At 33.9% G+C, this 24,674-nt stretch overlaps 1 protein-coding gene across 8 annotated transcripts in view; it reads left to right on the top strand.

Moving 5' to 3' along the window:
• CDIN1 (CDAN1 interacting nuclease 1) overlaps positions 1–24,674 on the top strand; it is a 131,333-nt gene that overhangs the window by 52,215 nt on the left and 54,444 nt on the right. For 2 of the 8 annotated variants that reach the window (XM_067296655.1, XM_067296654.1), the window contains exons 6-11: positions 1,614–1,693; positions 2,033–2,082; positions 4,995–5,062; positions 10,245–10,310; positions 13,142–13,247; positions 16,120–16,181. In XM_067296655.1, coding sequence (XP_067152756.1) covers positions 1,614–1,693; positions 2,033–2,082; positions 4,995–5,062; positions 10,245–10,310; positions 13,142–13,247; positions 16,120–16,168 — 419 coding nt within the window. In that variant the 3' untranslated portion in view covers positions 16,169–16,181. Of the gene's footprint in view, positions 1–1,613; positions 1,694–2,032; positions 2,083–4,994; positions 5,063–10,244; positions 10,311–13,141; positions 13,248–13,940; positions 14,012–14,031; positions 15,364–16,119; positions 16,182–16,784; positions 16,952–24,674 lie in introns of those variants that run through there. The other 6 variants (XM_067296651.1, XM_067296657.1, XR_010884168.1 and 3 more) reach the window with 5 other exon arrangements.

Raw genomic sequence — 24,674 nt, 5'->3', positions numbered from 1 at the left:
AAACAGGTTTTTAACAGTGTACAACAGCTAACATAAAATGCCTATATATTATGTCATTTATTATAAAAGTAGTGCTTATTTCATATGAGATGAATATGATACAAATATGTAAGATGGCATGATGCATCTGGAAGTGTTTGGCTTAGTATTCCATTCTCTTCAAAAATGCTTGAACAAACTTTTCCTGCTGCCTTTTATCATGTTATTCTTTATAACCTTAGCAAAGCCTTTACACTCATTTTGGTTTTTATGTTCTTTTACATTAGGATGTAGTTTTCTAAACAAAATATTTTGTTTAAAATATTACTTCCAACTGAATGTGATGCTTCTAGAAGACAACCTCAGGGAAACCATTACAATGGCTGTCTCCTTTATTTTCAGCACAGCCTTTGCATTACAAATATTAGTTATTACTACTAGCGTTACTGCTTATATGGTGGGTCACAAATTCCAAGAGTCCTTTTCACAGTGTACTCTCTAAGGATATTCTATTCAGTCACTGCAGTGAGTGACAAAGCTTCCTTTGACGTCAGGATTGGCTCCTGAGTTGGGAAAAAATTAGTAAGGAACAGGAGAAAAGTAGTTTTTATCTTTGTTTACAGAAGGGCTGAATCATGCACAGGTTAAAAGAATTTGCCTCAAGTCACACAGGAAATCTTTGGCAAAGCTGGGAGGCTTCCTAGTCTCAAGCCTGGTATACATGTAAGGATTTGCTGATATAAATATACTATCAGCTGAACTCTAACAGCAGTTATTCCCAGGAAGCAGACAGCTTGTGCTCGTACAACAGTGTTGCTTTTTCTCTGAGAGACTGTAAAATGGAATGTTTGATGTTTGTAGAAGGCATTTTTCTAGAATAAAGTTTTTCCAATAGTATTACTAATTATTTGGTATATATTCTACATTCACATTTAAAAATGAAGACCTCTCCTGATTTATGCTATTTTTTCATTGCAATACCAATATCAGTCAATAAAAAACTGATGAAAAGTCCTTCTAAACTTACTTATGGCTTCTTTTGTGTCTTAGATTTATATATTTGAAAATAGCACAGGAAGTCACCTACCAATATTTGTCCATCCTTTAAATATAGTCAAATAAATGTGTTGCTGCTAAATAAATAAATAATTTTGAAAACTACTGAACTGGAATTGTCAAATCTGTAATGTGCTTGGTTCAGACCAAAGGCTTCATTGTTTATAAATTTTGTTTGAATTTCTACGTATCTTCTTTAAGGTCTTGTAGTATATGGAGGTTATTTTGAGTTGTTTTCTTTGTACAAAGCAGTTTCCCTAGGAACTATGCATGATGCTTCTGAGGCACAAACTGTCCAATGAAATTGAATAAGTAACCCAAGGGCTGATTTCACCCTGTGCTAATAAAATGCTTCGGTGTTTCAAAACTGTTAGAGTAAATCATATCATAATGGATAAGTAGCTACAAATTCACAGGTTTGTAGTTGCTGTAGTTGCCAGTTGGATAATTTTTAAAAGTATCAATATCATCGGTGTTTTCCTTTATAAAAGTATGTCTCACTTCCTGCCAAGTGGATAGTGATATATTTACACTGAGCTAACAGTTTTTTTGTATGTTTTTGTTCTTTATTTCACTAGCCTCCAAGACTCTTATAAATAGTATGTTACGGGACCCTTCTCAGATTCCAGATGGAGTTCTAGCAAACCAAGTCTATCAGGTATTAATCACAGTTGTCTTTTTTTTCTGTGGCAATGCTGTTATCTGCCTAGCAGAGTAAAAGATTTTTAAACCTCATTTAATTACTGTCATCATAAACTATCACTGAGGTCAGGGTGCACCATAAATGGCAATGCAGTATTTGCGAGGAGAGCATTTCACTTTTTAATAGCTTGCTTTTATAGTGAATAAAAGCATGCAATTTTTGTTTTCTGTGATTAAATCTAAACAGCTTCTGATAGCCTTTTTGAGGAAAAGTAATTACTGTTTTTAAGATACTGTTTAACTATAATAGTTTTGTAGTTGCCCATCACTATACTACTTTCTTATATGTCTGCAGTGTACTGTGAATGACTGTTGTTATGGACCACTGGTGGACTGCATCAAACAGTATCCTTTCCCATAAAATTTTAGGTGCACAATTGACGAGCTTAGACTGTGGAGATGTGTCTAGCTTTAACCTGACATAAAGTTCTGCTTCACAAAACACGTTTCATACTCCTATTTTACATTCAGGCAGCTAGAGGGTCACTGCAGAGCTTTCTCTTATACTGTTTAATAAAAATCAGATGGACAACAGGAAGTTGTCAGTTTGGTGGCTGCACATTTATATGCCTGACTGAACCTCTTTGGTTTTGATTAGTTGAAATGTGTGTCTGGTTTTCTGTTAACAGTAGTTGACCGTGCTTTGAGCAAGGGTTTGGACTAGATAATGTATAGAGGTCCCTTCCAACCTCAACTATTCTGTGATTCTGTGATTAAGTTACTAAGTTCCATAGATAGTGATCAACATTATGGTATTAGCTTCATTATGAAAATGAGTTTTAATTGGAATATTCTCAAATGTAAATTAAGTTGTGTTTGATTGACTGATTAGTATTTTTAAAATTTTATCTGACATTCGAGTGCAGTTCTTTTACTTTCTCGTCGTCTTAAAGGAAATGAGGATATCTGTAGAAAGGACATTATTTTTGAAGTATGTAGCTTGAGTTTTAGGGTATTTTTTTCTTTTCTTTTTTTTTTAGCCATGACGAAATGATTAATCAGAGATCCTCATTATCCAGTGAGGATACTGCAGGAACTCCATACGGTACTGAATATTCCAGAAAATATTATAATTTGTTAGGAATGATACCTGTGACCCAAAATCTGTTTAATAATGTCCTGGAGGAGCTGCTCTTTTATTTCAGCCTGCTATTGAAGGAACAATTTCAAAATCGTGACCTTCTACCACTGAGCAGACTGGCAAGATAATTCCCTCCCAAACTGTAGGGAACCCTGGCATAAATCTCTACATCAAGTTTGGGAAAAGATCTGGATTTCCCTCTATAGCTGCAGGACAGAAAAGCTACAGTGGCATTTAGGTATGCATGAGAAACAAGATACTGACTGTAGAAAGTTATTAGAGAAGATTTTTGTCCTTACTTTCGTAACATTTCTTGAGGTTGTGATACATGCAGTGGTTACATGAAAATGTGTTCTTTCCATTAGAATTATTTGCCTCATATCTGCTACAGGCTCAGTCCTGTTCCCATTAACTTTAATGGCAGCAAGATAAGAGTTTTAACTGTATTTTCCAAAGTGTTTTTAATCATATTTTTAAGGATTCATTGAGACCATCCTCAACATTAAACATAGCTCTGTGAAAGTGGATTAATCTAGTAAATTACATTTTTTTAAAGGGTTATTGATCAAAAAGCCTGATAGTCTTGGTGCATAAGATTAAGATTTTTTGATGAACAATCTGGCTATAGTCTTCTAAAAGTGTCATGTTAAAAGATAATACAAATATAGAATTACTGATAGTTTTTAAGAAATAATTTCTCTGCAGTCTAAAAGGTCTTTCCTATTCTCTCCAGATTCTGGTTCAAATCAAGTTATTCAATATATAACAACATCAGTGAGAATAATGAAAAGTTTTTCAGTCCTACTTTGGTGCAGAAAAGTTCGGTAATACTTAGCTGTGCGACTATATTATCTGCAAGTATGTTGCTGAATTAGATGTTAATTTTAAGGCACATAAAATAGTTGAAAATCAATTTAAAGTTAAGGTTTTAAAAGCATAATGTCTTCTGAAGGATTGCATATTGATTTTAAATATAACTATCTGATTATATATGCATGAACTAAAGTATGAAGTCAACCTCTTTGTAAATGCCAAGAGGCTATTTTTCAGTAATAGTTTAGATGCTTACGGGAATCTAGGCTGCTGGATTGCATGAGTAGAAAATGGCTTGTGAGGTTATTTACAAGTTTTGCCCCATGGTCATTGCCATACATCAATAATAGGTATTATTATAGACTAAGTCTAAGTGTTTCTGCTTATGGTGCATTATAAATTCTGTTTGCAGTATTTGTCTTACATTTTTGCCATTATTCATTTGCCCTTTTTTTGTACTGTAAGTGCTAGTAACAGATACAGTTTCATTTGATAAAAAATGTGTATATGTATGAAATGATTACTTGCAGTTATAGTTTCTGCTGTTCAGCATAAAGTGTTGGTAGAAATTAAGTAATTTACTGTAATGGTAAGACATTTCATGGTTAAAGTTTGCAGAAGTTATTCTAAACAGAATTAGGAATTTAACTGTGTTTAATACATGACCCTTTATTATGATGATCCATAAGATTCTTCCTGAAAGTTTCCAGAACAGAATTTTGACCTCCAGGCAGATACAATAAAAATGTTTGATGTGATGACTTTCTACATATTACTAAGAATAGCACATTGGATCAACAGGCTGTCAGTGAAGTGAAAAGGACTTCACTGTAAAATATTATTTCATCCTTCCCTGACATTAGTTCATGCTTATGAAAAATCAGTTAAAAGGATGTTTTGTTACAGTAAGATGTTTCAGATGGATTTAGTGCGTATCAGTTTCAGAGTATAAAGAAAAAAAGTTTGTTTCATTCTTTGCTGAATTAGAGAATTGATACATGCATCAGTAGAGAGTAATTTAGTAGCTATTTAAGCACATGTTTTAAACTCATATTTTATTTTCAGTTCTGGAAAAAATAAAAGCAAGATGGAAAATACCTCTCTTATTTGTACTGAACAAATAATGGGTCTCAATTTCGTAAACTTAATGCTGTATACAATAGCCTGATTTTCAGGAAGTGCTAAATGCCTCTGAAAATCCCTTTAATGGATTTCAAAACTTGGTGTTCAAATCATTGATCACTTTTGAAATGAAGATGAGGGCCAATAAATTTTATCATGAATGAATCATTTACCTGAGATGTTGTTCTGAATTTTGTTCTTTTCCAAAATAATCTTCCATTTCTTAACCTAAAACTGTCAGCGCGATTGGGCATGAGCATGAAGTCTTGCTGCGAGAAATGCTTTTGGAAAAAAATCTGTCTTTCATAGGTAAGAATCTGTAGTAAAGACTAGCCAGTGAATCTTTAACTTCAAAGATTTCAGTGACTGTTTACTTTCAAAAAAAAAAAAAACCCACCTCCAAACACATTGTATTAGGTAGTAAAGGAAGAGTAAAAAATGACTGATGCTGTACATGATATCTTTTATTGATTTAGAACTGAGCAGGAACTCAGTTACCTAATACCCTATATATACAGCACATGCACAGGCTTGCAATTAATATTTTATAGAATAAGTAGCTGAAAAAAATGCTTTAATATCTGCTGCAGTATTACTTTTTGGTGTCATGAGATATTAGCCATAATCTAGGCCTTGTGAGACTTAGGAGGAAGCATAAGAAATATTAGCTGCAAAATGCTTTATGAATTAAAGAACTGCTAGAAGATTCACTCATTCAGCGCTCTGTGCAGTTTTTGCTGAATTTTTTGCTTCCTCCCACCACCAATGCAAGCACTCTTTTCCCAATCCGTATGTATAAAGTTACTTTAAGGATTAATTTCTTAGAAAGTGATTTTAGGTTTTTTCTTTTAGCCCATACTATATTACTTGTATATAAATACCATTAAAACAATGATTAGTATTTAAAGCATCATTTTTCTTACTGTGATAATAAAGTTATGATGACTTCTCAAATCTTGGATTCCTTATGTGGTGAGATAATAACAAAATGAAATACTATCTTTTGTTATGTTTCAGCCTTCTACTAAATTCATATGATTAGGGAATTTTACTGGTTTTGCCAGAGACTACGATCTCTCCTAAAGCTAGATTTGGTTAAGATTTTGGAAACCTTAAACAAATTTTAAAACTTTGAAAGAAGATTTGCAAAGATTTGCCATATGTTTAAGGAACAGAGTTAGTGTGCTCTCTTATTTTAGAGAAAATGAAAAAAGAGAGGAATACCTATTACATACAAACTTGCAAGGGAAACTATGAAAATGTGAGTAGGCTATATTCCTACTTGGCTATAAGAACAGAGGTAGAGGTAATGGCCTTAATCTGCATTTGGAAAGATGATATTGAGTTAAAATACTAAAGCAATTCTAGGAACATTAAGTATGGAACAAGCTGCCAGGGAAGGTTATGGAATCACCTTCAATGAAAAATTTAAGGTTAGACTTGACACTCATCTATCAAAATTGGTAGGGGATTAATGAAATCAATCCTGTCACAATATAAGGGGATGGACTAGATGACTCACTAATGGATCCTCAACCAACAATTGTCTTTTTTTTTTTTGGCTTTGTGCAAGTTTATGTTGTACACAGACCAGATTTAAATTTTAATGATTGATGACCTTCATTAAGCTTCAATTTTGTCTTTAAAAATAAGCTTGAAGAAATTTATGCTGTCAAATCAAAATTTCCAGAATGGGTTAACTCATTGGCATATAAAGATATAAATGAGAAAGCTTAATTTATGGTTTACATTTTATGTGTACTGAAGTACTGTTTAGTCATGATTTAAGATATGCTAAGTGGTTATATTTATTATTATTTCTGTGCAATTCATGTGCATCTCTAAGGTTCTGAGTGTGATTAAAAAGAAAAAAGAAAAAGACCTTTTCCTCAATATCTGCAAGATTACTCAACGTCCTTACAATAAAATCTTTTCCTTTCTCAAAAATTAGTTACTAAAACTTGAAGGAAAACTCTGGAAAACAGAAGACCTGACAGCATTTCTTACAGGTCAACAAATTCAGTCTTTGTTAGGCTATGAGTAGGACTGAAATCCAGTGTTGAGGAAGGCTTATGGCCTAGATTGCTGTACTGCCAATTCTATTACCTTAACCCATGTGTTAGAGAAACGGAATCCATGCTGCCAGTTTCCATGTTAGTGTACTACTCCCTAACAAAGGGGATTCTTCAAGAATAATAATAAGCTTTCTGTACTGCTGCATCTACCTAGACAATACAGAGTATACTGCAGGAGAAGAAAGTATGGTCGGATGTCACAGTGGGTATAAATTGCCCCAGTATAATCTTGGGGGCAGTATGAATCAACTTTTAGTGTCAGGGAGGTAATTCTTCTGTTTCCAGAGCAGTTAGCTTTAGAAGCCTACAGATCAGAAGTAACACCTTCAGATTCACCCAGAAACTGATTGGAAACCTATGCAAACTAGTAGTTTTTGCATTTTAGTTAGGTATTGCTTTTGAAAGGAAAGTGTATGCCACTTCCTCTCCATCAAAAACACAGTTCTCAAGTCTTCTTTATCATCTTGTCTTAAGATTTAGGTGATCAATAGAAGTCTTGTCTCAAAACAGGCTAACAGCCTTCACTTCATCACTGGTTCACTTACCTTACCAAAATGCCAGGAATTTCTAGGTTTTATATAAGATCTGACTTCATGTTGTCTTGTCTTTGCCTACTCCAGAGTGTATTAGGAAAGATGTTAACTATCATGGGAAGGTATATAACTGACCTTTGTCTAGAATCTTAACCTTCTTTGGGTCTCGCCATGATGTCCCAGTAGCATGGGTATAAATCAGGAAATGTTTGACATTTTCTGTGGTAATCTTAAATTTGCATTTGCTGCCCATTCATGCAGCAGTGGAAGAATATTTGGTTTCTTTGTTATATCCAGAGACTAGTATAAGAACAATGATGTGTTAAATTGTTATGATTGAATGTCAAGATATGGTTAAATAAGAAGCTCCAGTTTTATTGAAAATCTCAACCAGTGGAGAATCGAGGGACAAACTACTCATTAGAGCTGTTCCAACATGGATTTCAAACCTGAGGATGAATAGATGTACTGTCAAAGCTGCAATGGTCTGGCATTCAGGCAGTCCTATGTCATTCTCTTCATCCATGCAAGAGCTAAAAGGTCTTTTAAGGTGTACAGAATGGTATCTCTGTGGCTTCTGGACCCATCTGAAACATACCTGAGCTGAAAAGCTTGAACCTTTTGGGGTTTTTTTTTGATTTTTTGGGGGTTTTTTTGGGGGGGAGGTTAAAAAACATGTTTATGGTGATTGTGGAGAGTTCTGTATTTTTTTTTTCGAAAGATATAAAGGTTTGAAATATTTGAAAGAAGAGTAAGATGTAATTATGCACATATGCACATATGTTAATGCTAACACATGTCATTAATAAAGATAGTTTTAAAATGTATTTTCCACAGTTTCTTGTAGTACAAAATACTAGGGGGAGCCAAGAGAAAATATTCAGCAATGGATTCAAAACAAAAAACATTTCTTGGTCAGGGCGTGCTTTAGAGTCAAATCAGTTCAAAAGTAATCAGACAGATTCTTTAAAAAAAGAAGTCTGGTGAAGAGTATTCAAAGTAATAGAGGTGCAAACTTCAGCTCAGAGACCTGCTGAGTCAACATACCAGGAAATGACTGTTCTTACATCTGTCCTTGTTTTTATTGCTTTTTTTAAGGTCATTTCCCTGAATTTGTGATACTAACCTTTGTTAGATGTGATGGAAAAGACTGAGCTTTATATTGCTATCTGTATATTCTTAAATACTGAGAGTTTCAACCAGGACATCTGATCATCTTTTCTAAACTGTTTTAAACAATTAAGAGCTAGTAATAGTTAAATAGAGTTAGATGAAACTGGATTATTTTTTATTCTTATCAAGATTAAGAAATTGCTTAGAACATTAATTCATTTTTATATTATAGCATAAAACTGTCTATTCATAGGTTGTTTTAAACTAGAGCCTTGTTAACCTAAATACCTTTTATCTATATACCTGACAATCTAAGTTTGAAAAAATAACCAACAACCACATCTGACTCCAAATCCAGAAGAGTTTTAATAGCTGTGTGATATAATTGCCAAGACTTGTATTTACAATATAATGTACTACTGTGAAGAAATATTCTCAAATTTCAGTAAAAATAATACAGCTATCAAAAAGGATAGCAGCTATTGCAGTTTATATTTAAATGGTTGTACGACTTTCCAAAATTACTAATGTCCTGCTTTACATATTAGCTCACTTTTTAAATAAAATAAAAAATTACTTAAGATGTTTATTCTGTGGTGAGAAAGGAGAGGGGAATTTGCTTTAGGCATGTTTAAAATATTTTGATTTCTAAAGGTGAATTTCTTATAAGCTGTGAATGTTTTTCATGTTATTAGAATGTTGCTCAAACTGCTGACCTTTCAGGATATGCACAAAGTATTCCAGAACTGATTTCTGAACATTGGCCATGAAACTACTGTCCTAACCTGATAAATGGATTGGAAATAAGCTACCTAACAGTAAGAATGGGCCATTAATTTTAATCAAAGGTGATGTAGAAAGGCGAATAGGATGCATGACAATGTCAACAGCCCAGTAGGTGTTAAGGAACTACACAGCCTTACTTGTTACTAGGTTGTGCCATTAGTTGAGGTTGGGTGAAGACAGAAAGCCATGTCTGGAATTGAATGACCAGGTCACTCCAAAATCTAATGGAGAAATGGTGTTTCAGAAATACCAGTGTAATAGTATTGGAAATCAAGGACAATACTTTAGAAAACACTGAGCGCTTTGTGCGCTTTCTTTTTCTTTAGAGCAAGCCTCTTACTGTTTGTTTTGTCTTCCTCACTCTGTATTACTGTTTCTTGAAATGTTTCTGAAAGCTTTAATATTCATAAGCAATAGCGTTGTACAGTTAATGTTAAGAAAATTTCTTAATCTTTGTATTTTGCAAAATTGGATAAATTCTACATTATGCAGGATGCAAGAGAAATTAAAATTGTGGCTTCTCTCTCTCTGATAGATGTCCAACTGGAAAAGAAGGATTTGTGTTCTTGTTTTTTAACAACTTTATGCTAACATTAAAATAAAATCAAGAAGGCAGCTATATTTTTGATGTTGGTAGGATTAATCTCAACAAGCTTCTTAATGTGGGGAGACTCTTCTTTCAATCAGCAAATATATTTCTTTATTTTGGTTTTTTTTTGGTTATATAATATTGTATGACAGCTTGAATTAATGATGTTTATAATGAAGACATAAAATGCAGAGATGACAAAGAAGCATTTTTATATCCATGCTTCAGGTTTTCTATGAAGGTTCATTTAATCTGACACAGCATTGCGTGCATAAGAAAGATGTGTATGACTGCATTAGTAATTCTTGCACTCTTATTTAAAAGAAAATTAATTATACTGCTTTCTACTTAATAGAATAGTTTTATAAACAATAGTTCTTGTTCTCTGTGTATAGCTGAAGATCAGCTTCGTGCAAAGGGTTATGACAAAACACCAGACTTTATTTTAGAAGTACCAGTAGGTAAGTCTTTTAAAAGATTTTTTATTATTTTGTGTAGAAATGTTTATGCTAAAATATGGTTACTTAAGACATGAGAAGGTAAAGTATATTATAAGATAATACAATATTATTCTGATTTTGCAGTAATTGCCCAGTAGTTGTAAGAAGTTCTAGTTTGTGTCACAGAGGTTTGATCATAAGCAGTATTCCTTGATATTTCCTCATCACTCTTTGCACATCTTTGCATCATCACCACAAAAAAAAAAAAGGCAACAACAAGAACCCCCAAAACCCCACTCCTCTCTAACCTACACTGTCCACTGTCTTTGTGAACTGAGCGCTGAAATACTTATAATTATTTTAAACTTCTAGACCCAGTCGAATTAAAAGCACTCTTAAAAGTAATACCATTACACCTAAAGGTCATGGAGTAAAAGTTTGTCGGTGTGCAGTTATTCTTTCGTCACCTCTTAGCATCTAAATACAGCCCTGTAGATCTCTCTTTTTTTTTTAGTAGCCTACATAACAAAAAGCGAGAAGAGATAAAAGTAGGCATAAAGATCATGTCAGAGTTCATCTACATCTTCTGGTCATGAGGCCATGTAAATTGTTAAGGTAATCAGATGACTTAGTGGCTGTTCCATGGAAGAAAAAACATCCATGTTCTCCAAGTATAAAAGATTCATAATCACCTTTTGTAAACTGACTTTCAGACCAAAAGACTTCTGCCTCTCCTCCTTAGAATGCAGCAGCTGTCTGTGCAAGTGTGGTTGGTTTGGTTATTAGAGAAAATAAAAAGTCATGCGTGACTGATTTTCTGTTCTTGGGATTGACAACAGTTGGGATTCTTATCAAGATCATTCATTCTTACGGTGGTGTAAGAAACTGAATGTATACTTTAAAATATGTCATTACTCAGCAGATCTTGAGATACAATCTCTCTTATCCAGGACATAATCAACTATGAGACCTCCTTCAGCTCCACGATGTTTGTACTCTTAATCAGGTTCCAAAAAAAAAAAAAGAATTATGGTAGTGACGTTAAGAAGTGGTTATATTCACAAAGTAAATAATACCCTTGTAACTGAACTGTTGCATATTTGAGACTGTGGCATTCTGATGATCTGCAATTCACTTCTGTCAAGACATGCCTAGAGGGTTTTCAATTAATATCTACTCCTTTATTTCCATAGCTCTCATCTTTGGAGATTCACAGAAAGCCATCAAGGGCTTGAGTGGGGGAGAAGGTTATTTTTTTATTCAGTTCTAAAGTTAGCAGAGAAGATTATGAAATAGTTCAGACTTCAATATACAATTTGCATTTTATATTCAGATATCCACTTTTAAATTAGATACAGATAACATTATATCCTGGCTATTCAGGAGGCTGATCAGATGAATACTTAATGGAAAGCAAATAGATGGAGTTAATTCTTGAAATGCTTGAGAAGGTACTGTGGGAAAAACCCAAACTAATTCCCGGGTTTGTAATATTGCCCTATTAGATAGAAGGTTAAAAATGATCCATTAATTTTTTTGCATGGATTTGTCAGTCTCTGAAAATCCTTATAGTAATAGTATGCACTTTCTTCAAATGATTGCAGTCTTTTGAGATTGGCAGGAAATAATTTTCTACCTGTTGTCAGATCTGAACTGAGGTCTGTCCTTACATTCTCTTCTTCGTGACTCAATAAATAGCTAGGAAAGGCAAATGTTTCTTAGAAATTACTTTTCAACTGACTCCACAGTTTGTGCCTGAGATATTATACCCCCTGGGGTCTAAAGGTACTGGGGGGGAGTTATTGTATATGCCCACACAAGTTGGTTACTGATAGCAGAGTAGGTGTGGCATTACAGATCTCAGTGTGCCAACTTCATGAATATTTACCCAAGGTTCCCAAGTAATTTTACAGTCTGTGGTCAACCATGTGCTGCTGCAGCCTCTTCTAATCTTGCTGTATTGTGCTTCTGGGACTGCATGCCCTTAGAGCACCTTATCTGAGGTCAGACTGAGACTAAGATAGACATTATGGCTGTAAATGCTATAGTGAATCCAAAATAAACCAAATGTTTGTAAAGACTTCAGTAATACTACTCCACATTACCTTTGTGGAGACTAGATGATTTTTCAGAGTGTTTCCCATGATTTCTTCTGCAAAAATAGGTTGTCAGTCTCAGAGGTGACTCTCCTTTTACAAAAAAAGAAAAAAAATATTAATATTGCAGTTTCCTCCTAGAAGAAATGGGGAGGGACATGCACCAAAGAGCATTTAGAGAAGCAGAAATTCAGAATCACTTTTTTGACATAAGCCTTCTTTTTCCTTACTTCTCCCTGATGAAGCATTGCTGATTTTGCAGAAGTAAGAAAGAACATATATATATCTAGGATAACCTTTCTTGCTGTTCTCACACATTCCACTCTACATTGCTGAGAAGTTTCTCTCTTCAGCAGCTTGGCTAACTGGCCTTGTTATTCACCAGAAGTCTTCAACTCTTCTTCTGACAACTAGGAAGCAAAGTAAGGGGAAAAATAGGGCGCAATTGCACTTTAGTCTGGTCTCTTTTTCTTTACATTCTGTTTATGTTAGAATAAATGCATATAGAGGACTTCTAGAATAGGATATAATTAAACTGAAATTAAAATAATTATCTATTAAAATATTTTGTGGTAGTTTATGAAAAAATATCCCATGTGCATATTTGAAAGATATTTTTACAAGTATAGAGCTCTATTGCAAGCATAAGTCGTGTGGTAGTTTTGGGGGTAAACAGGGAAGTCATAAACATAGAACTCTTAAAAGCCATTGAGTTTGATTTTCAGAGCTCACTTTTATTTTCTGCTGTCGCCCTAGCTGTTGAAGGACACATAATTCACTGGATTGAAAGTAAAGCCTCCTTTGGTGATGAAAGTAGCCACCAAGCCTACTTGCAGGACCAGTTTTGGAGCTACTGGAATAGGTACATTTCTATCATTTTTCCTTATAGATAGTACTACATTTTAAAAAGAAGTTACTGATAAAAACACTAGTGGCTTTTGTATTAAACCATGTGAATAAAATGTATGTAACTAGTCTGACATTTTGCATTACATTAATTAGTATGTCAAATTGTAATGATGAAATATTTGTGAAAAGTTCACATCATGATTATTAAAATGTGACAGATCATATATGGTGATTTTATAGTGACAGTAGATAATATAATAAATTATTTTGGTACAGAAGTTGTATTTCAATTTTTTTAGTACCTGAACTTGGTGGAAGCTTCTGCTGTGATATTTTAGCAATATCTGCAAGGTGCCAAACTTGTCATAAAATCTGTGCAGTCTAACAAGTGGGCTTTGTACATAGAGAACTGTATTGTTCATTGTCATTGTGTCTAAGATGATTCTGTTGCTCTGTTGTTTATAAAAAACTATTTTTCTGCATATCATCTACACTTTACAGTAACACCAAATATTCTCTTCAAGTTAAAAAAAATAAGTAGTTGCAGGAACATTAGAGGAGAAATGATTTATGCTGGACAGAATTTTTGAACATGTTGATTTTGTTAGTATGAAGATCTTTTCCTTTAAAGATTGTTAAAATAATACTGCTTTACTCTTGCAATGGTTCCTATGGTATATATTTGTATATCTTTTCATGGTACTAGAAGCCTCCTCACTGGTTAGACCATTGTTGTGGTAGACATCTTATGAAGACAAAATAAAAACTTGTTTTTTCTAAAAATTTGACCATCCTAGACAAGATACAAAAGATACAAAAGATTGTACAAGATACAAAAATGGAAGATACAAAAATGGAATTGAAGATGAATTATATGGTGGAATACAAAGAAGGAGATAATGTTCACATGCCAGCATGCTAAGCATTATCAGTGAGGTAAAGAAGAGTTTTAATGAAGGATTTTTAAAAGTACAGATCAGGAAGTCTGCCCAGTGTTCACAAGAGAGCTTCAATGAAATTTGAAGGACAGTGTGGAAGATGGCACAAACGTGCTTGAGCATGAAATTAATAGCATATGCTGACATCAATGGCCAGTCTGTGGCCATCAATCAGTGTTTTAGTCAATGTTTTAATCATGTGTGAAAATGACAAAGTGGAATTTGCTAGCCTTAGCTTGGGAAATACCTTAGAAGCAGCTCTGTCTGAGGCAGCAGAGGAAGGGAAACCCGTGGATAGATCTTGAGAATAACACGGTTGGAGTGCGGAATTAGATTTTGCTGCAATGTACTTCATTGATTAGAGAATGGCCGGCTATTTGACAATTCTAGAGAAGAGTGGATTGCAGAACTGGAATCTAGGTTATAGGAACCTCAGCAAGACAGCAAGACTGTCAGTAGTTGGGCAAAGACACTATACTACAGAAAAGCTACAGAAAAGAAGTTGTGACACGAATAACCAGAGTACAAGACTTAAAGAAAAAGTAAGTATATAATGATATCTAGGCAAATGGTACAAAGATGCTGATGGACATGGTGCTGAACTAGCACATAAGTTTAAACAAGAGCAAATGGAGCTGCCCAGGTGGGAGGAGGCCATTTGATATGCTGGCTATAATATTTTCTGAAGAGAAAAGACAATATTTGGGGGACTAAAATGGTATCAGGGAAAACCAGTTCCTAAAAGTGAATTTTAGTGCATAACATGAGCGTGAAGATACTCATAAAGTATGGGATGAGATGGGATGAAAGCTAAGCAGACAAATGAGACTGGGGGACTGATCCATTTCATGGTTGCAGGAAAATTGCCAGTGTAAAGTCTAAGTTGTTGTTTCTGACTATTTTGTACTGAACAAAATGATTCTTCACTTTTGATTTGAGCTCAGAAGTGCAAAACACTTCAGAATAATATGTACCATTTGAACCTGACTTTTCTGAAGGAAACTTCTCTTATGCTTGTATCAGTCAACCAGAATGAAGGCAAACTTCATTTTACTTTGTATTGTGTAGTAACTAATGTTGAAACTTCAAAAATGGATTAACATCTCTCAGTGATCTGTTAGTCAAGTAACTTAAATGTTACTAAAGCTAGACTGAATTGTCAGGTGGATCAATAAAACTGTTTTGGAATTAGTTTTCAGATTTTGCCCAGTCTTTTCTTATAGTATTAAAAACAACTATAAAAAATGTTCTTTGTTACATATCTAATGACTTTAAGTTCATCTAATGAAAACTAGAAATTCTATTAGTGAGATTTTTTACTCCCTAAATCCAGAATTTAATGATAGTTTAACAATGGAAATTAGGCAGACTTCTGTTTTTTGTAAGGATCAAAACCTCTTAGTTTTAATCTTGGTACTCCTGGGCCAAACTAACAGTATCATAACACCTTCTGAAATGAGTTCTTAATCACTGTAGCTTCTTCTAATTTAATGATAGTTGGGTTAATGAACAACTGTTGACAGATTAGGTTGCATGCAGTTTAGATAATCAACTTTGCTCTCTCAAACTGTTTATACAAAAAGACATAGTAGCTGCCCAAAATGTGAATCAGTTTTGAATGATTTAATGAATCAGCCTATGCAAGGATCTTTGAGGTGAGAACCAGTTTCCCAGTTGATTCATCTGTACCTGTGCCATTTCCTTTCCTCTTGAAGAATGCATATAGGTGATAGAGGTGCATCAGTTCATGATAGAGATATCATGACAATCAACCTATAGTTTAGGTTTCTGTAAACCTGAGCTGAAAGCTGAATTGAAATTGGAGAGAGAACCCTAAACATCGCCGGTTAGATGCGGATAGAAATGCATGTCTAGATAATTTGAAATGAATGAACAGGAGAGGTTTTAGACCTTTTCCATTGAGGTTTTTGTTTGTTTGTTTTCCAGAAAAGTAGCAGTGAGACTGAAAATGTTCCTGTTTTTGTTTTTTTCCTAGATCTATCACAGACGTAAGTTTAATTCTGCACACAATCTGACTGAAAGTTTTGAACATAGCTGTGGTTTCTTTGCTGCAATATTTATGTTTCATTAAATCCTGTACTCTGTGCTAACTAAATCTGTGAGTATCATAAATTGGCCTATAGTGACAGGAAAGAAATGGCACTTTCTCACTTAACAGAACAGCTCCCTAGATGCAGTCAACCATGTCTGTTCACCTCAGTGCAAAAGAACACCTTTTTATTACTCTGAGTTCTGCAGGGACAGCTTAGCAAGGGTTTTTATGGCTCATACATCAATGGTATTGTTAAGCAATTTTCAATTGTAGTGCTACACTGCAACCTCGTCTTCAAATTAAGCTTCCCATTAAAAATGTACAAACCATACCTTGTCAGTGGGTTTGCACAGTTGTAACTCAAGGCACTGTTTAAATACTAAGAACTTTCACTAATAATGAAGAAACAAGAAAAAGCAACTTTTGTTTTGCGTATTCCAAGACTGATCTTGCAGAGTAGTATTTAGAAAAAAAGCTATTTTATAAACTGAAAGAACTTACTCTAAAATAATTCACATACTCACAGGATCCTTTCCCTCAATGTGTTCCTCCAAAGCAGTGGTATCCAGCTGAGCAAGGCTATGTCTGTCTCTGCCACCATATGAACAAGACAACTGCGTGTGCAAAGCATAGTTGATTTGTGGACGTGTAGTAGATCCACACTTCCTTTTCATTGTTCACTGACAAACATTGATATGTTTCATGTAACGATGAAGATAAAAACTGGTAAGTAGTCTGTATGACCAAACCTGCTTGGGAGAGTATGAACAGGAAGTGATACAGATTTGCACTTTAAAACAGGGTCTGATAACAAGTTGTAAATTATTCCGAGGTTTACAGCAATGCTGCTACTTCTTTTTTTTTTCCCCCCTAGTGTATAATTTCATCATTTTTTTCTGACTTAAATTAAAATTGGAGTACCAGCTGTAAAAGTCTGTTAATCAGAGCTGATAGGTGTGGCTGCTGCTTTCTAAGAGGTATATAGAGAACAACAACAGACAGTTTAAATACTAATTAGTGAGTGTACTGTCAATGACTTGATATAGGAAGATATAAACTCAAATACAGCAATTTACTTTTTCTATTCTCTGCTAGCCTGGCTAAGGCATATGTATACTCCGGAATATAATTTCTAGAGAGTCCCAGGAGAAAGCTTGACGCTGTTATTAGCTGGAAAAAATCTTTACTATATATGAGAAAGACCGTAGGAAGATGTCGTATTTGACACTGATATTAGACTAATGGTAATTTCACATAATGAGAGAGAAGCATTTTGTCTTCTCTTTTTGAATAAGGATAGTAAATCATCCCTCTACTAAATTCCTCCCCCCCTTTCTTGTAATCTAAATGTCCTTAGTTGTGTGCTTCTATTTTTTTTGAAAGAAGAATTAAAAGAGCAAGTTTTCCATAAGTAATTTTCAAGTGATACACGTACTTTTTAGAAACCTAAATTCATTATTGAGTTATTAATTAATACATTGTCTGATCTTGAGACTTCCATTTATAACTAACGGTTGTAATAATAAAATTATCAGTGTCCTGTAGAATAAAAAAGGAGTTTCAGATACATGGGAAAGGAAAAAACATGTAGGACTCCATTTCAGTCACAAACATAGCTGATGTGTTTTTAGGTTTTTTGGGAAGTGTTCTGTTCGAATTCGTTTGTAGTTGACTAAAAGGGTGAATCATAGTGCGTAAAGACTGAATCAGAACATCAGAAAGATACACATTTTTTCTATTCAGCTGTTTAAAATGGTTTAACATATGTGAAGACTGTTTAAGTATTAATTGTTGTCTAGTTGTAGGTGGTATGGGAAGAGAGGGAGTTATACTGTGGGTTTATAGATGTCTGTTCTGTAACAACATCAATGTTCTCCTATTGCAAATGGTTTAAAAAGTTGTACTGGTAAGTTGAAAGCCAGTAGTTTAACAACTCGACTTAGAGGAAACCTTGGGAGTTGCATTTGTCAAGTAGCTAGGAAAACTGTTCATGCATACCCAGTATCCAAAGCTTCATTGGCGGCCCAAACATAAAGAACTGAAAGGTCGTTCTTCTTCTAGCAGTATGATGGTTTGTTGACGTATTTTGACACACTGGCACAATGCTGAAAGGTTTTGACCTTACTGCAACACTGAGGGACTTAGGATTTGTTTAGCTATCTAATGCTCGTCGAATTTCACACAAGCTGAGTTTTGCTTTGCTTCTTCCTCCCTCCCTCTTTACTCCACTTCAATTAGTAATCTTAAACAAGATCTTTATTCAATAACACTTGAACAGCATCAAAATCAACATGTAGTTGATGCAATTTTTTTTTTTTTTTTACTTTAGCTCAAAGCTAAAGTTTTAATATTTCACCAATGGTTTCATCTTTAACAAAATGATTCAATAATAGACCATGAAGACATTTCTCATGGAAACCACAGCTCATGGTTAATATTGCTATAATGTTAGTTGTTTTGATGATCATTTTAGTTTGTTTTATTTTGTATCAAATTTCACTTTGTCAAAGCAAAGAACAAACCACAGTGTGTACATATTGGCATTTACATTTGAATGATTTATGTAAATTAAATATACATTTTAATGCTTTATTCTCTTAACTATTGTATTCAATGTGGACATCAAATCAGGATTTTCATTATAAATTACTTCTAGTGCTTAAACTTGTTTTACTGCTAGATTGTTACATTCTCAACTTAAAAAGTAGTAAGTGAAGCACTGTATAGCTTTCTTTAAATTATTTTTTCCTTATATTTTTCTGTACTGTCTCAAATACTGTCATGTCACAGGAGACTCTCACGTAGTGCAGACAGAGCGTTTTCAGCTTCCATCTACATTACTGCTAGGCTTCAGCTCCAATTTCTCTGGTATTTCTCATTCAGATTAGACAAGCATCTAAGTTTATGTACGATAAGAGCTGACAGCATAGATGCTGCTATGCTTGCCAAGGCCTGGTCGCAGACACTCCACTGTGTCAAAGAATGTCAACCCCCCACAGACCTTACCTTTCAGAATTTCTTGTAATTATCAATTGACATTTACATCTGACATTTTCAATGTATTTCTTATTGTTTAGTCTTTATCTACCTAGTAATAGTTAAAACCAAAGCAAAGCAAAAAAAATCCTTTCCTATAAACTATGATATCATATATTTTTTATTTAACAAGGTCAAGTTGCTGGGCTGAAACTCAAGAATGACCAACTCCCTCTTCCTTCATGTAATTCTATAATTGCTAGTCTAATCCATTTCAAATGACAATTGAGGAGGGAAGTAGGAGTATAAAAGGAAATTTAACTCTTAGTACTAATGAACAAAGCACAGTTGTATTATTATTGCTATACATCATGTGCAGAAAGGATACACTGATTTCCAGGAAAATTTTAAGAATACTAACAGGGATTTTCTTTTGAGTCTGGTATTGAATATTAAAAATGGTGTCTTTGTACCTATGTACATTCTACATATACATGCAAACAACATAACATTCTGAATGAAATGAAGCTGGCAAATAGGTAGTTTAGTTGCATGTTGTAGAGCGCATTGTGCTTTCTAGCATTCAGAAATCACAAGTCTTTCATTTGGTTTAAAATATTAAAAGCCTTATAAATTAATATGAGCATAATTATCCATCTATTAGAAGTTAGAATGAAGGACTACAGTTGATCATAAATGTCACAAAGCAAAGAAATAGAAGAAGCATTTTGTCACAAATAATGCTGCTTTTCTTCTAATTAGTTAATTTACATTTTACAAATTAAGGGCAAGATTCAGGCAGAAGATAATCTAGTAGCATATCATAGCTTTACTGACCTGTATTTGTATCTGCCAAATTTAAGTTAATTAGAAATGTAGATGCTGTTTGTTTTATCTATCAAGAAGCTCATCTTAAAAAAAAAATCGAGACACACTTTTTCCACCCGACATTTATCATCTAAATAATAGTCTTGCCAAGATGGCAGCCTCATAATAAACTCTTTTCAGTGGAGCGATGGGTAATGAAGCTTGCTTGTGAAGGCAGCGAAAAATGTTGTCTAGCCAAATGTGTGAATATGATGGCTAGAGAATCAGTGGACTTTCTCAGTCATCAATCTTTTTAGTAGCCTCTTATACATCTGAATATTTTGATAGATGAGCTAATAATTGAGTTATCTATCTTTCTAACTATCGGAGTTGCATAAAAATTATTTTCACATGCTATTGAATATTAAATATATTGGGCATCTAGTAAATTTTTCAAAAAAGGGCCAAGAAGTGGAGGAATTTAGTTATGTCATAAGCATCCCTTAATATATTAGATGATAAACTACTAAATCTAGAGTATAAAACTATTTGTATTAATATAAGAAAAAAATAAATAATGTCAAAAGCCGATTATAAATAGTATTCACAGTAAATAAGGCATGTAAAAACAAGAGGCTGGCTAGGTTAGTGAACAATCTAGGTGCAATTTGAGGTATAAAATGAGTAGATTTGGTCATCCCTGTCTGGGTAATGGGCAGCAGTCACATTTAATGTTAAACAAATTCCCTGTGTCTAGGAAATCTTGGCTTAGGCGCAGAGAAATACAGTGTCACTGTGGAGTCCCAAATTACCTTCCTGCCTCTGTGAGAGTAATTTCTTTTGATTAAAGATGAAACTGAGAAATATATATTGAAACTGCCTGCATTTTGTTTACTCTGTGAGTTTGTACAGTGTGTATTTGTGTTTCTGGAGCACAAGAATCTGCTTACTCAGGACAGTAATTCTCTATCTTGCATTAAAGAAGGCACTCAGGATATATGGATAAGTTGCATTAAGCACTTCATCAGATCTGGCTAGGGCTTTTGAGTAGTAGAGCAAAATGATTGTTAGTGTTGGTTTACTTTTTAAACACTACAGTTCAAACAGACAATTGTATAATTCTTGTCTTCATGTGCATTTCTGCTGAAAGAGATAAAAATAATTTTAACAATAATAAAAATGTTTTTGCATTAAGAATATGTTTTATTCAAATATATTTTCCCCCAGTGTCACCGGTTGCATTTATATTCCATCTCATGCTGTTCTATACTTTATAAAATGGTCCTTCTTTTAAAAAGTCTTGAAAACTGTATGTAGGGGACTCAGATTAAAAAAAAAAAAATCAGTTACTCACTTTGGTTTAGCACTTTTTCCTTTTTCAGTACTGTATTTTTAGGTTTCATAACTACAGCAAGATAGAAACAAGTATATTGTATGAATAGTTCTCCAGTTAGCAAGGTGACTTTTCTTTGTTCAGAACGAGTGACGGGGCACTTTTTTGAGGATGTCAAAAGTTGTTCACTCACAGTAGAATTGTATTGAAAAAGTTATCAGAGAGATCTGCTTTATAGTTGCTACCTGCTTAAGGGAGAAGGAAAGAAAGAAGGAAAATCAAGCCCAATTCAGCAAGATTTCAAGGAGCTGGATGTTATCATCCTTTGACAAGTACTTTGTGAAAGTATCATTGGGCCCCATTGGGCCTTGCCACTGTATACAGATCTACCATTTGAACAAAGACTTGGCAGGCTCACTGACAGCAGCTGTGACTCTCGTGCTTAGTAAGCAAAGTTCTTGATGCTTGAGAGTTCTTGTGAAATGTGCATAAGTATTTTGATACGTTTTGGGTACATGTAAAGCAAGACACTGAAATAAGATGACTTAGAGTGTCAAAAGTGTAAGAGCTCAAAATAAAAAGCTGGTTCTGAAGCTCCGCACTGGTCTTGCTTGTGGCATTCCATGTAAACCGTTTTTTGATTTCAGTAACATGTTTACATTTATTTTATGCAACTCTAAATGACAGAAGTGTAATTTCACATAAGCATAATTTTAACCTAGAAATAAGGTGGTAGGAAACAAATTGCAAAAAATGGTAAAATAATTTACTCTGACGACTTGAGGAGTTTTAATTTAAAAAGCTAAAATTGCTTATAAATAATAAATTATACTGGACTTAATCAAAGCCAGTGTTCTCTCTTCTTTACTATGTGTGGCTTCTTTGGACCTTAGGTAAATTGGCAGTTATTCTAATTACTATCTGTAGCATGTCTACTTAAGAACATACTAAGCTCCTATGTATACAGTGTGTTGTATAAACATGTATATACTTGTGTGTATAGTTTTAGGATGTTAGTATCTTAATTGGGGAAAGGGATCTTCTTTCCCTCCCTAATCAAAATAGCAAACATCTGTGTTCCTTCTGGTTTGTCATTTGATTAGCATGCCCTCATCCATCACTGTTCTTTGATATGAACATCAAGAAGTCATGTCCTTTTGTTTTAAATGATAAATATGCCTTTGTCATGAATACTCATAGGCATTCCAGGATTTACATCTAAATTGTCAAAGTTTAACTGCACAGCTTCTCTGATGTGTGACATTATTAGTGAAATAAAGAACTTTTAATTTGTCATGGATAGGCCTTAGACATTGATGTTACAAGGCTGTGTTAGCTGTGATACTGAAAAAAGTTGTCCTTCACCCACTATTTTTCTAAGATTTGTCTTTTATTAACAAGAGATGATCTGCCATGGGAGAGCCTCTGCGGACTTTCCTATTTGCGTGGTCCAAGCCTGTCTCTTCAGGTTTCATTATTTAGGTCTGATGTCTAGTTAGTTCTTATCAAAACTAATACCATCTGAAGTACCAGGCTTCCAGTGGTCACACAAGCAACATGAAGATTTCTTCAGTCTGACTAATATTATCAAAGACAGTATCTCTTTAAACTTGAACTTTGTTTCAATGTCTGTATCAATTACATCTTGTAAAGGCATTTCCTTGAATGTTTCACTGCTTTTTTCTATATGTGAAACACATCTGAATTAAATGGTATTCTGTACATTTTTAATTAAAAAATAGTGAAATTATACGCATTTAGTATAATTCTTACTGTGTATTGATGCTGCTAAGGCATGAAGTACCATTGTATTGCTCCCTTCTTATTGTTAGTGCAGTACACTAAGTTAAAATGTTTTTGAAATAAGACACCTAGGTGGATTTTTATCAGTTATTCATAGAAAAAGATGGAGTGTGTGTCATGCAGATATGTAATTTAATTTTAGTTTCTACAGAAAGGAAGTGTTCCTTGAAATCTTTGGGTTCACTTATGCATGATAAAACATTATTTCCTCTTATTTCTCTTCTGATATTGCATTTACTGTTCTGCGTTTGTTATCATGGTTAAATCGCTATCAGGTGCTAAGTGCTACAGTGCTGAGATTGGAGTCGTCTTCAAAATTTACAGGATAGTTCAGACAAGAGCCTAGTGAGGGATCCCACAGAATGATTTCTGGGCCAGGGATCATGATCAGCACACAATTTGCAGTGTTTTGTTACATAATATATGTAACATTTATTGCAATATTTTATTCTTTCAATTCTTTTTATTATTATTATTATTACTTCTTTACCTCACAGGCTTTAACCACAGCATTCTTCATGTAATCAGGAGTACTGATTTGATCAAAATTTCTGTTTAAATTATAAGATAATATAAAATAAATTGATCGTATTATTTTGCTAACTTCTGGCTGCTGAATATTTATATCACTTTATTTGGAACGTTCTACTTGCTTGGTTTCAAAATAGTGAAAAGTATACATATTTCAGGCTCACTTTCTATAGAAGAGTCATTTTGAAAGTATGTTCTCTTTTATTCATTTCAAAAGGAGAAATGTCTTGTATCCTTTGCAGCACAGCCCAATATATGCACTGAGATTTTGTGGCATATGAGGAATGTGTGAGAGTTTTTTGAGACACTGAAGCTGTAACCCAACTTGAAGAAGACAATGATGGCGGTGAGCTTCTGTCCAGAGTTAATCAGTTGCAGAATTTGTAAACTGCGTATGTGTCAAAGTTGAAAATGTTAGCACTCTGATAGAAGCTTGAAAAGGTTAGACCTGATAAAAGCCATCAGCAGTTAAAGAAAGTGATTTATGGGAATGTAATGACACAAAATGCCTCATTTATCACTCATATATAGATAGGCTAAGGTTTCTGTGTCATACTTTAAAAACTTGACCACTTAGAATTGTCAAAATAGGTACTTAATTGCCCATCATACATTTCAGTTTGAATTTCCTTTGCTTCAGTTTTGGTAATTTTACTGTTATACTTCTCATATGGTTCTTTTTAAAGTCATTCATATTTCATATTTATTTCATATTGTTTCAAATTGTATGTTCAATACTCTATTAGAATTTTATTAGGTAAAGCTGTTTATTTGAGTATTATCTAAATATTTAGTTGATTTACAGTTTCATTTAGCCTAACTGTAAGGAAAATAACTGAAGGTTTCTTTTTTGTTGTTTTATACCACTAATTCTCATCAAGAGTTTACAGCGCTCTAATTCAATCCTTATATTTCCTCTTTAAACTGAAACACAAGATTTAAAAGTGAGAACCATCAGTTGGTTTCCGGTTCCAGTTACTTGAGTTACTGTTTAACTCC

The sequence above is a fragment of the Apteryx mantelli genome, chromosome 4 (assembly GCF_036417845.1).
Source record: "Apteryx mantelli isolate bAptMan1 chromosome 4, bAptMan1.hap1, whole genome shotgun sequence".
Classification (NCBI taxonomy): Eukaryota; Metazoa; Chordata; class Aves; order Apterygiformes; family Apterygidae; genus Apteryx; species Apteryx mantelli.
Note: the sequence above shows the minus strand (reverse complement) of the source record. Positions and strands in the feature narration are given on the sequence as shown.